This window comes from Carettochelys insculpta, chromosome 1 (assembly GCF_033958435.1).
Source record: "Carettochelys insculpta isolate YL-2023 chromosome 1, ASM3395843v1, whole genome shotgun sequence".
NCBI classification, from domain to species: Eukaryota; Metazoa; Chordata; order Testudines; family Carettochelyidae; genus Carettochelys; species Carettochelys insculpta.
This window is the reverse complement of record NC_134137.1, coordinates 52,377,662-52,391,558: the sequence shown is the minus strand read 5'-3', so window position 1 is coordinate 52,391,558 and position 13,897 is coordinate 52,377,662. Positions and strand designations below refer to the sequence as shown.

The window sequence follows — 13,897 nt, the reverse complement described above, 5'->3', positions numbered from 1 at the left end:
CTGTCAGGAGCTGGAGTAAAACTGTTAAAATTGGTGAGGGCCATCATACCTCTTTACTCACATACTCTGAAGATCACTATGGCGGTTTCTAATGCATGGGGAAAGGAGGTCCAACTAGGAATTAGCGGAGGAGATGCACAGAGGCCTAGACTCTAAATTTGGATTCACCTAATATTATCTCTAATCCTTGTTCACTGGTAAGCTGAAACTGCCTTATGAGCACACATTATTTTTTCTTGAGCTTAATTATTTAAAATTTGGAAAAAATATATAGATTGCTCCTTTCACAATGTAGCCCTTTAGCCAATTATGTCTCAGTTTAGCTGCATGTAAAATGGAGATTATATTTAACTTAGGAGGATACGGCTCTGTAAAGATTGTGAAGGTTTTTTCATTAAAAGTGACAGTGAAGTCTAAAGTATTCTGAAACAAAGCTGCTATAATTTAAGGAAGGATTCAAAGTCTCCAGTCGTCTTGATAAAATAGTACACAATTACTATTTCCTGCAAAACCAAGAAAACCTTCTACTTGGTCAGATGAAGTTTCTTATTTCAATTTTTAAACAAATATAGTCTAGAATGAAGTTTTAGAAAACATACTCTGTATATATCCGCTTAGACGGAATACCAGAAAAATAGTATCCCACTGGTAGGCACCTTGTCATTTAGGAGAAAGACTAGACAGGAGTATCCCAACTCCTTTATTTTTTTTCATCTCTGGTTATCCATAGCCCTGTATCCTTTAAAATGGAGCCCAAATGTCCTTAAAGATCTAGGAGCTGTGCTTCTCAATGACATTCCAGCCACTCTTTACACTAATCTCTTAACTCCTGCCAGTTAAGACAAGAAGACATTGCCAAGCAGCCAGCCCAAAATACCTAAGGTGGAAGACTTGATTTTATTAAGCACCAAGTTCTTTCAGAGGTTAACACGTGGGAGGACCCATGGGATTCAGTGGGACTCCGCATTAGTGCAGATTCTACCCACACAATGTCATTTTCAAATCAGAGAACAAGAAATCATTTTGCACTCCTCTTTTGAAAGGATACGATATGTTTGGGTAACGTCAGTTTTTACTAATGAACAGGAAAGGCCATATCTACACTACCCACTCTGTCAGTATGTGACGAAAGTGGCAGCAGGAGCTCAATCCTGCTGAAGGACTCTGAGGAATGGGTTCTTTAGAGATCATTCACATTGAAATGGAAAAGTTGCAGGGTGTGTACATGGAACTGCTTTGTTTTGCAAAAGCTGCTGAGTAGCAGGTGAAGCAGTGTTGTTTTGCCTATTGTAAACAACTTGCTGTTGTAAAGTCACAAATTAAGCTATCATCTGTGTAGAGTTGTGAAATATCACAAATGCTTGAAATTATTGTGGGGGTTCAGGGTGGTCATCACTGCCGTGTAAGATGTGATTCACACAGGGCTCCCCTAAGCAGAGCACTGTGATGGGGAAGGGGATACTGGTTGAACGGCTGGCCAGGGAGCCTTTTGGACATAAACCATAAGTCCTGTTTGACTAGTCCTCCTCCACTTCCTCTGTCCCCCACTGTTCAAAGATAGAACTAAAGCCCAGACTAACGCTGGGGTCTGTAGTCATCCAGTGAGACTCTATCCTGGTGGATATGGAGATTCTTGTGGCTAGGCCCAGAGCTGGAAGCCACTGAGAGCTGAGATTGCTGAAAGCTGAGATCACAGGCAGCTGATGCCACAGAGAATTGAAATCACAGTGTTTTGCCTAGAAGCAAACCCACAAAGCAGCAGGCGAGCAGAGTGCAGCACGCTGGTGGCCAGCAAGTGTGGCAAGAGACTCCATGCTGATGTACCTGTGAACTTTGGGTTCATATAGACCAGACTGTGCTGGGAGTGAGAGCAGAGAGTTGAGGTGGAGGTGCTCTGGGTAAGTCGGGGTGTGCAGATAAAGAGCTCTAAGGAAGGGACTGGGCACAGCAGACTCTGGGGACAGTGTCTTGCTTAATGGGATTTTCCTTTCCTTCCCTTTGTTTAGGAATGCTGCCTCTATCACAGTGTAAATTTATGTTAGGCTACTGTTTCTATCTCAGACTGTGTGCTTGCAAGAGGGGAAGAGCTACCTTTACGGGCACCCGGCAGGTAGGGTGAGGTTGTCCCAGTTACTGGGTGAGGGCACGAGCCACTTTGGTTGCATTACTGACAGAATCCCTTTGGACTGAACGTGGCCCTTCTGGCAGTCACCTGCTATTAACAGAAGGTTGACAGTTGTAACTTGTGGCTCAAGGGTGTGAAAAACCTTACACCCTATGTGACATCAGTTATACTGACAGAGGTCCCAGTGTGCAAAGCAACAAGCCAGCTGGAGAGCTTCTCCCACCAACATAACAAAGCCTTCTCCACTAGCAGTGACAGCTATGTTGGTGGGTGAGCTCGCTCCCGCCAGCACAGAGAGGCTATACAAGCCAATTTATGGGGTGTATGGGGTGTCCAGGGAGGAGTAACACCTCTGGTGTGGGGACTTGTGTCTCTTCGGGGCAGTTCGTGCACATTTGGTCCCCACCTGGCACCCAGGTCTCACCTGTGGCTCCAAGAAGCTGTAACATGCAGCGGCCACACCCTGATAAAACCACTTTGACAGGCAGGCGAAACCAGGTGAGGGTAGCTGGCAGGTCTGAAACCTGCGGTGAGACAGGGAGTTGCCTATCCCAGCATGTAAAGTTAGCCCCAGCGGACTGGGCAGATGAGCTCAACAGCAAGATCCAATGACCAGGAAGGCGGTTCTGCAATGCTCTGTGGAGCGCAAAGGGCATGACAAGGCACCGAAGACGGCATGGCCACCCACCGCAGCCTAGGAAGTGCCAGCCATGACGACTTTTCGTACCACTGGAACCAGGCTTCTGAGGTCGAGAGTGGAACTGCCCCTGAGCAACGGCTTTTCCACTTTAAACATTCTCCCGCACAGGTTCTTTGCACATTCTCATCACTTCTGTCTACCTCAAAGTCCTGTGGCAATGGCGGAGGGGCGAATCGACAGATGGAGGTGACCACTGGGAGTCTTAGCTCCAAACCTGCATGTAGACAGCCTGTGGACTTTGGTCGCTCAACTCTGACCCCAGGGTGACAGAGGAGTTCGGCAGCATCCCAGGCGACTGAGAACAGGCCTTTTTAGGTACAGCACTGCTCACCCTCAAAATGAGGGAGGGGACTAGAAAAGGTGTCCCAAAAATTGATTGTCCCAACCAAAATGGCCAATATGCCACAGCTGGCAGTTTTACCCTCACAGTGGTCGAAAAACAGCGAAAAGAAAGATGATATTTGCAGCATGGAACATTCGCACCCTCTTGGACAGGGAGAATGCTATGAGGCCTGAGAGAAGAACAGCCCTCGTAGCAAGAGAACTGGCACTTTATAACATTGACATAGCTGCTCTGAGCAAGACCAGACTGGCAGAGGAAGGCTCCATCTGCAAACCAAAAGGAGGTTACACCTGCTTCTGGAAAGGCAGGCCAGAAAATGAAGACAGAATCCATGGAGTGGGACTTGCCATCAAGACATCACTTCTGCACCAGCTTCCTGACCTACCAGCTTGCATCAGTGAGCGTCTGATCAAGCTCCGCTTTCCCCTCAACACCTCTCGCCATGTTACGGTCATCGGCACTTACACCACCACACTAACTAGCAGCGACAAAGCAAAAGAAAGTTTCTATGAGGACCATTACCATCTTGTGAAAGCAACTCCTCCTAGTGTCAAGCTTCTCCTGTTGGGTAACTTCAATGCCAGGGTCGGCAAGGACTGTAGGGCCTGGAAAGAGGTGTTGGGGCATCATGGTGTTGGTAACATGAATGCCAATGGCCGCCTTCTTCTGAGCTTGTGTGCAGAAAACGACCTGACGATTACCAACACACTCTTCAGGCAAGCCGATAAATAAAAGACCACATGGATGCACCCGAGATCAAAAGAGTGGCTCCTGATTGACTATGTCATCAGTCGCAGACGGGACACGCGAGATGTTAAGATCACCAGGGCTGTCCGAGGAGCCGAGTGCTGGACTGATCATAGACTCGTCAGATCAGTCTTTATGCTGCACATCACACCACTGCACCGCAAGAAGCTCAAAGTTGTCAGACCCTCCTTCAACATCGGGAAGCTGCAACATACTGGTCATCATGAGGAATTTGCAGCTTGCCTTGACGAAGTGCTGACGTCCCATGGACCTCTGACTGGAGACCAAACACAAAAGTGGGACCAGTTCAAAACCCTGGTGACGGAGTCAGCCAAGTCAACACTAGGACTGAAAAAGACAGTTCACCAAGACCGGTTGATGAAAATGACAAAGCCATCATGAAGATCTTAGAGGAAAAACAGAATGCATTTCTGCCATGGGAAAACTATCAGTCTTCAATCTCCAAACGTGATCGTTTCAAACACCTTCAGAGCCAGGCGCAAACGGCACTTCGCAAAATGCAAGATGAATGGTGGGAAAGTAAAGCTGATGAAGTCCAATACTACGCTGACACCAAGAACTCCAAAATGTTCTTCAGTGCTATCAAAGCTATATATGGATCTTCAAAGCCAAGTACTGCACCTCACCTGTCTGCAGATGGCATGACCCTTCTGAGGGAGAAGAACAGCATCAACAATAAGTGGAGAGAGCACCTCAGCAACCCTCTCAACAGATTCTCCATTGTCGACCCTGTGGCCCTAGACCCTCAGAAACCCACAATAGACAGTCTTGACCTGCCCCCTACAATGGATGAGGTCAAAAAGGCAATAAGCCAGACCAGCTCTGGCAAAGCCCCTGGGATGGATGGTATCCCTGCTGAAATTTTCAAAGCGGCAGGACCAGTGTCACTTGAAGACTTTCACAACATCTTGATCAGCATATGGGAAGAAGAAGACCTGCCCAAAGACTTTAAGGATGTCACAATCACCTTGCTCTTCCAGAACAAAGGCAACAAAGCTGACTGTGAAAATTACTGGGGCATCTCCCTTCTCTGTACTGCTGGGAAGATCCTGCTTGAGTCATCCTCAACCGTCTTATCACCAGCATCTCAGAGGAGAACCTACCAGAGGCACAGTGTGGTTTTTGCCCAGGCTGCAGCACCATTGACATAATCTTTGCTGTTCATCAGGTCCAGGAAAAGTTCATAGAGCAGAACTTGGATCTGTACGCTGTCTTTGTAGACCTGACCAAGGCGTCTGACACTGTCAACAGAGAAGCCCTGTGGATTATCCTGTCAAAACTTGGCTGCCCGAGAAGATTCGTTAACCTCCTACGCCTGTTCCATGATGACATGACTGGCTTTGTTCTTTCAAATGGCAAGTCCTCAGATCCATTTGAGATATACAATGGTGTGAAGCAAAGGTGCGTTCTGGCCCCAGTGTTATTCTACCTCTATTTCATGTGCGTCCTCAGCCACGCAATTAGGGACCTGGACCATTGAGTCTACATAAAATACAGTCTTGATGGGTCACTTTTCAACCTTCGTCATTGGAATACTAAAACCAAGACGCTTGACAGGCTCATCCTTGAAACCCTTTTTGCTGACGACTATGCACTTATGGCACACAAGGAATCTGATCACCAGCTTATCATCAACAAGTTTGCTGATGCCACTCGCCTCTTTGGTTTGACCATCAGCCTAGGAAAGACCGAGGTACTGTTTCAACCTGCTTCAGGATCTGCTGCTCTCCCTGCTTCAATCTTTATTGAAGGAACAGAGTTAAAAACAGTAGAGGAGTTCAAGTACCTTGGCGGTGTGATAGCCAATGATGGCTCCCTTGACAAAGAAATCAATGTCAGAATCTGCCAGGCCAGCCGGGCACTAGGACATCTGAGAGTGCGAGTGTTGAATCAGCACAATATCCGACAGTCCACTAAACAAAGTGTATAAGGCTGTAGTCCTGACCAGTCTCCTGTATGGCTGTGAAACCTGGACCTTGTACAGGAAACATATAAAACTGCTGGAGCACACATGCAGCCTGAGGTCAATTCTGCACATTCGATGGCGGGACAGAGTTACGAACCTGGAAGTCCTGGACAGAGCAGGAACCACGAGCATCGAAGCCATGATTCTGAAAGCCCAGCTTCACTGGACGGGGCACATCATATGAATGGAGGAGTCAAGAATCCCTAAGCAACTCCTCTATGGTGAACTTTCCCAAGGCAAAAGGAATCAAGGTAGGCCTCGCAAGAGCTATAAAGACTGTGTGAAGGCCAACATTGCTCATGCTGGTTTAAAACCAGATCAGCTAGAGCAGCATGCAAAAGACCGAACAGGCTGGCGTGTTCTCATACGACACGCACATGACAACTTTGAAGAGCAGCGACGCGTACGCCTCATTGATGCTTGTGAGAGGAAGAAAGCAACAGCAGCAGCCGCACCAACAGAGCCAGGACAATTCCCTTGCCCCCACTGTGAACGCTGAGGCCGTTCAAAGCTTGGACGACTCAGCCACATGCTAATCCACAACCGATGAGCCTGTGCAAGCTCAAGACGTAATTGTCGGATACGACGGACTACCTACTATGGTAGCACAGCTGCATTGGTTCAGCTGGGCTGCTGTAAGATCACTAGTGTAGACATTGCCCTAACATTATTTTAAATCCACCTACCATCTCTCTCTCTGATAACTGGAAAATCTTACTCATAATCTACTACATCAAAATAATTGCAATTGGGAGCACAAGAAATAGCTTGCATATGCAAAACTGCTCAATGTCCTCTACTTGACAGAATATTAATTTCAAGATCAATGCAAGAAATAATCTTTTAGGAACTTAATATTCACAGGACATTAACTTGAAAAAGCTGGATCACACAGCAAATTATGTTGTTTTGTATGACTGCAACATAAATATAAATTTCATTAGTCTCAATTTTTAACATGCATGTGAGGGGTTATATTAGGAATATATAAGGAAATCTGAATTAAACATGCAGTTGAAAAGAAACACTTCCTTTCTCATCATAACTTTAAACAACTCAAGCAACACAGAGTCTGAGATTTATAAAATATTAATCTCTAAATCCTTGAAACAAATCAAGGCTTACCCAGCTAACCTGGAAAAAAGACCCAGTCTGTACTATATCCTTGACAGAACAGAAGAAAATCTAAGGATTTATACAGAGATGAAGTAGGTTATAGATCAGTTTTATATTGTCAAAAGGTATGTGGACGCTATACACCATGCTAAATCTGTTATTCCTATCTCCTACTTCTGCCGTTCACCTGGGACACTCTGATATGTAGTTCCTATGGCCACCAAAATTCACTTTTTAGACATCATCCAGAACAGCAATGACACTGGTAGGTTAAATATGTCACTATCTTTCTTCCTGATAATTTAACATTCTCTGTCCTGCTTTCTTCCAATAGATAGACAAAAAATTTACTTTGTAACCTTCACGCTAAGTGAGCTGGGAAGACTTTTCAAATATACACATAGGCAACTAGTGGCTTTAGTGTTTAACATGCACAAATATTGAATTATCTTTTGGCAGACAATGAGTAGAAAATGACTACTCAGAGAACTACTCCCTAGATGGACTACTCAGTGCTCTGAAAACAGAGCAGAAGGAAGAGCCCAGCAGACTAGACTAAGACCTTGAGTAGGGACTTTTGCTCTGTGCCAGTAAAGTCCTGGTCTATGACTGGGACTTCTAAGCACCCCCACAACACATAACAAAAACAGTGGCCTTTCTCCAGATAGTCATACACTCAGACAACTGGAGTACGTTTCATTTAATGCTTCTTATATGAAACCTAGTCTGTTCTCCAAAATGACAAAGACCCATACATCCACTCTTCCCACCCAATTCCAATCCCATAGTGTTTGTCAACAAATATACATATACCACATGCACCCCACTAAACATTAATTCAATTATTTCAAGTATAGGCACCTCTGTAATCCAGCAGCCTGGGACCTGGCTAGTGCCAAACTAGAGAATTTACAGAACCATGGGGGGTCAATATTGGTCTGGCAGCATTACCAACACTTCCGATGCTTACTGGGGTCTTAGAAAACATTTAGGGGTAAATTAGAGACAAATAACAGCACAGATCACAGAGAGCCAGGACTGGTGGCTGTAAAACTTTATGGGACCACAGGAAACTTGGCCACATCCACCATAAGCAGACATCCAGCTAACTAAAATCCACTGATGTTGCTGAACCAACAAGTGTCAGACTAGAGCATGGTTTCCCTAACTGAGGGGCATGAAGATATTCCAAGGGAGATGAGAGGCGACTCAGCCCCGGCACCTCCATCATTCCCCCACTCCAAGAAAGATCCGGCCCTTGCTTCCGGCTCTCAGGCCCTGCCACTTTATGTGGGTGACCCAGCACAGCCGCTATAAAAAGCAGACAGCTGACGAAGACCCACGTGGAGCTTCCTACAAAGGTGAGTGTGTGTGGTTTGGGAAGGAAGAGGCTGGGATTAGATGCGGGGCTGGGGGTGCCTGGCTTGAGTGAGAGGCGAGGGAATAGGGTGAGAGCAGGGGGCTGGTGGTGCCTGGCTTTGGGGGAGGGGAGGGGAGGGGCTTGGGCGGCAGTTCATGGGGCTTGGGCGGGCAGCTCGCACAGGCTGGCCCCAGCAGTGCAGGGCTCGGGTGGCTCTGGCTGCCAGCTGGCTCCAGCAGCACTGAGCTCAGGGGGCTTGACCTAGCAGGTGGGTGTCTGATCCTGGCAGCATGGGGTTCAGATGGCTCAGAGTAGCAGGCAGGAGGCTGGCAGCGTGGAGCTCGGGTGAGCAGCTGGCCTGTGGCTCTGGTCTGCAGCTAGGGTGGCTGGCAGGTGGGTGGCTGGCCCCAGCAGTGTGGGGCTCAGGCAGGTGGCTGGCCCTGGCAGCGCGGGGATTAGGCAGGGGCTCAGGCAGCTGGCTCATGGCTCACAGGGCTCGAGTGGCTGGCAGGTGGCTGGGCGGCTGGCCCTAGCAGTGCAGGGCTTGGGCGGGTAGATGGGTGGCTGGCCCCTGAGGCTGGTGGGGCTCAGTCAGGCAGCTCTGGCAGCACAGGGCTGGCACAGGCAACTCCGGCGGCTGCCAAAGCGCTCAGGCAACTGGCCAGCTGAGGCTGCACCAGGCAGTGGGCAACCACAAGGGACCAAGAAAAACTATTTGTACTTATTTTTAATTTTAAATAACATTTTTATGTCAGTTGTAACAGAGAAGTAGCCATATTAGTCTGTACTCCAACAACACAAAGCAGCAAAAATGTAGCACTTTATAAAGACTGACAAACGATTTATTTGGTGATGAGTTTTGTGATGAAGTGCGTCTGTCTCACGAAAACTCATCATCAAATAAATCATTTGTTAGTCTTTAAAGTGCTACCTTTCTGCTACTTTGCTTTTATATCAAGTTTTTGTGTTTATTTTAAATTACAAATTGATTTTTTTTTTTGTTAAAAGGGGGGTTGGATGATGGTAAAGAAGAGAGGAGGCGTGTGAAGGTTTCTCTAAAATCAAAATGGGAGCGTGATGCCAAAAAATTTGGGAACCACTGGACTAGAGAGTTCAACCTGTTATGCAGATTTTGACCTGGTTCATGGCTGACACCTGCAGTTGCTTATGTGATATGCACAGCAATCAGCCACATATTGAAAATGTCAAGTTCTGGTCCTCACCCTCTCTCACTGCCTACCAGTTAGGGATGTAAAATCCTGTTTAATTGGTTAACCAGCAGGATTAATCAGTTAACCAATTAAGTGGGGACAACTAGAGGAGCATTTCAGCCCAGCCACCCCGCCTCATCCAGCCACAACCCTCCCCCAACTTCCCAGCCACCACAGTCAGGAACTGCTCCAGCCAGGCTGGAGCTCCTCTTCCCAGAGGAGTCCTACAGGGTTGAAGCAACCCCCTTTCCACAAGAATGGGAGGCTGCTCCAGCCCCTACCGGTTAACTATAACCAGTAGGCCTCATCTGTTAACCAGTTGAAATTAATATCCTACTATCAGAGTCCATTCTGGTTCTCCTTTGTAGTAAATGAATTAGAATAAGATAAAAGAAAGCTTTTAATATAGATTGTAAACCCTGTCCTCACTTTTATTACTCTGATATTTATTTCCCTTGATAACAGGAATGGAAACCAGAATCAGTGGAAAAAAGTCAGGTTCCCCGGTTTTCAGCTATTTCCACCAAAACTGGAAACTGGAAGTGAGAAAAGCAAAAGTAACTCCTTTTAATTACAACTGTTCTTTTTGTAAAGTTCCCCATTTCATTCACAAAAACTGGGATGGGAAACGCTACTGATAGATTGTATTGGAGAAGGAAAGCTCTCACTTGTCTTCTCCATTTCTCAGCAGGTAAACTGCAGATTACTATAAACCTTGATTCTAGAACGATGTAAATGTAAAGAAAACTGTTCCCTTCAAGAAACAAAAAACTTCCACTCAAAATTTAAAAATCTTTCATTTAAGTGATAAAGATTTTAAAACATCGATATAAACAAAAGCATAGTATAACCAGATCATCATAAACCACATAACAAGGGAATAAAAATATTTACTATATATCCTCCTCATTGAAGGCCTGATTTCAGAGAGATTTGAATCAACGTCAGTCTCTCCAAAAACCCTAATGCACTTTGTATTAGTCCCTTAATGAGCTAAAGGAAAACTAGGATACTATCCTTTATTTTATGAAAGCCTATTCATGTGTTGTTTACAAACACGAAAAAACACAATCAATGAAGTTTTAAAAAATACTGAAATACTTGGAAACAGACAGGTTTAGAATGTCAAAACAGTCTATATCACTGCCTCTTGTAGGTACAGCATGGAAGATGGGGCGGGGGGGGGGGCTGTTCCTTGAACCTACACTAATTATTTAATGAAAGAGATCCTTTTAGCCTGGGGTTTCTCTTTGGTGCCCTGTGCATTATTTTGCTACCTTTGTGAAATTCTTACAGCACACCAGAGTTTATGACTTAATATGTTTCCCAAGACAACATCTACATTGCTGTTGTTGGCTCAGACAGATCAGGGTCTTTGATACTGAGGCAGCCCAAGAGCAGTAAACAGGCAAAATAAATCAGTCTTTTATCTATTTCCACTCAAGTTTTTACATCACTTCTTCTTGACTGCTGCCATCCTATTAACTTCAAAGGCCTCTGACCTAGCATGTGAAGAGCAAAGACTTGTTAGTACTAGAACTAGAATTCTGAGAGACACTACAAGTGCCAGTACCCCAAACATTAGGTAGGGAATTACAAGTCAAATTTAATTCTTTAGATTAGCCCCTTAAAGAAGCAATTAAAGCATATATGAAAAATATTCAGGCTGAAGTCACTAGCATACATTTACTAGAAAAAAATTCTATGCTAATTACCTTTACCCCTTCTTTGGAAAATGACAATGGATTGGAGCCTTTAACTTTGATGAAAAATATTCAGCTTTTCTCTGCCATCTCAAAAGAATGAGATGCTTGTAAAAAAAAAAAGCTGCTCTTAATATTAAAACTAACAAACAAACAAAAGAACAGATATTTCTAAGACTTCGCAAATTAAGACCCTGATCTAGCTATATGCTCTCTGTGACCAGGTCCCTAGAACCGCACTGACACCCATTGACTTAAATAACGTCTACACTCCTACCCTTCATTGCCCTCTCCTACCCTTGAAGTTAACTCATTTTTTAAGACTTTTTTAGAAAGCTACTTGACTTTCCCCTTACACGGCAATAAACTTGAAGCAGCTATTTAAGGCTGGAACAACAATCTGGAGGAAGGGAGATCCATCAAGTTATTAGGTAGACGGTTTCAGTGAGATATTTACAATCAAGCAAAATCCTTCATCCTGAGTGAGACTAAGAAATACGGCTTTAAAAAGAGAGGGTTAGATAGATTAGTCCCAAAGTGCAGATATTTTGGTAAGGAAGAAATATCTACAAGAAAAAATATTTTTATTTCAGTTTAAAGTTTGTTTATATTTAAATATTCTCTGGAATGGTTTGCAGTCCCAAAATGGTGCTAGTGAAAAGAATGAGATATCAAAATTAAGAACAGAGGGGGCCATGTTATGGTGTGGGGTTTTTTTTTTTGTTTTTGTTTTTTGTCAGATCACTTTACATGTGGAAACCCCTTTCATTTTTACCCCCTAAAGCAAGCAGGTTTCCAAACCGGTAGGCAGACCACTAGGCTGTGAAGAGCTGGCTGTTCACATGGGACTAACTTTCCACTTTTATTCTGCAGTCAGAGGGAGAAAGAATTCCCTTCTTCATGTCAGCAGGTGTTCCCGGCAATATCGCTGGACGGGGAGAGGCTCCCTAACATTGCCCCGGGTAGAGATGTTCCCCCCGCGTCCTAGAAGCCTTGCCGCACCCCGGCCGCAGCTGTCATGGGAAGAGCTGTACACATCCTGTCGCTTTCAAAAGGCTAGATCTGCACCCGCCTGGGTCCCCACCCAGCCCCCGCGTTGGTCACTTCCCTGGGACTCTACGTCGGGCTGTGAATTACCTGCCGGGTAGGGTTTACCTGACCCTGCCCAGCGCTGGCGCGGGGACTCTCCACGCAGCCAGTGAATAGCACCCGGCCCGGGGCTGGAGCTCTGGGGGAGAAGGCACCTAGCCCGCCGGCCGCCAGGGGAGCTCGGGGGCAGCGCGGGCCCTGCCCAGTCTCCGTGGCTCGCTCAGAAGAGCCTCCCGGCCGGCGCGGGACGTCGCGAGTCCGGGCGGCAGAGGGCGCCGTGCGAGGCCCCGCGAAAGAGGCTGCTCCCCTCCCCCCAGCCGAGCCCAGCGCAGCCTATCAACAAACTTCACGGAAGGGGGAACCTCCCTCCGCTGCCGCCCCGGACCCCGGACCGCAGAGCCCGCGCCCGGCCGCCCTCTCGCTCACCTGGCGCGCAGAGCAGCAGCAGCGCAGCGAGCAGCCCGCAGCCGCGCTCCCGAGGCATCCTGGCGGCGGAAGGGAGGGGAGGGGAGGGGAGGGGAGGGGAGGGGAGCGGCACGCCTGGCTCTCCGCCTCTCTCTGCGGCAGGAGCTCGCTCAGCTCCGCGGCCTCCGAATGGTGCCGCCGCTGCCCCCCCCCCTCCCCGAGCCCGCCTGCTCGCTCGCTAGCTCGGCGCAATCGGGCGCCAGAAAGCCGAGAGCGGCGGCGGGCGAGAGGCGCCATCTAGCGGGCGGCTGCGGGAGGGGCGGCGGCTCCACACACACAGCGGCGGGCGAGCCTGGCGCTGCCAAGTCCCCCGCGCCCCTGGCAGACACCCCCGCCCCACATCTCCCCCCAGAGGGTCCCCCAGTCTCCTCCCCCACATCTCTTCCTTCGCCCGCGTTATCCGTCCAGCCTCCCCCCCCAGAGACACCCCGTCTTACTCCGCACACCGGCCCCTTCCTCAGGTACTCCCAGCATCCTCACCCACACGGGACACCTCCATTCTCCTCCCCATACCTCCCTTCTCCTTCAGACACAGGCCCACTCCACCCCCCAGCATCCTCTTCCCCCCCCCAAGTCACCTCCTGCTTACTCTTCCCACACCCCCATTCCCCGACACCCCAGCAGTCTCACACGCATGAAGCACCTCCAGCCTACTCCCTACACCCTGCTCTTCCCTCAGAGATTCTCCCTTACTTATTCCACTACATCCACACAAGGGCCAACTAATCGGCAGCCCCAAGCAAATGGGGACCGCCAAGTGTGGGTGGAGAGGCTGGTGTGCCCTCCTGGCTGCTGTCCCCTCCCACGGGGGCAGTGGATGCACCCTCCTGGCTGCTGTGCCTCTGGCTACCCACAGCGCACCCTGACTGCCAGGCAGCTTACCCCGCCCCTCCCACATCCCCACACGACAAGCGCCCGCTGGCTCTGGCCCCACGCAAGCTGGTTCATTTTGGCAGCTCCTTGAAATTGGCGGCTCCAGGTAACAGCCCAGCTTGCCCTCCTGCCTGTAGGACCAGCTCTGCCTCACACCTGCCACAAGTCCCCAGAGACA

General features: G+C 47.9%; 1 protein-coding gene across 4 annotated transcripts in view; it reads right to left on the bottom strand.

Annotated features, from left to right (window-relative positions):
• Window positions 1-13,021, bottom strand: part of B3GLCT (beta 3-glucosyltransferase) — a 144,268-nt gene extending 131,247 nt beyond the window's left edge. For all 4 annotated transcript variants that reach the window (XM_074986181.1, XM_074986172.1, XM_074986155.1 and 1 more), the window contains exon 1: window positions 12,808-13,021. In XM_074986181.1, coding sequence (XP_074842282.1) covers window positions 12,808-12,865 — 58 coding nt within the window. In that variant the 5' untranslated portion in view covers window positions 12,866-13,021. The remainder of the gene's footprint in view (window positions 1-12,807) is intronic.
• Between the last annotated feature and the right edge of the window lie 876 nt (window positions 13,022-13,897).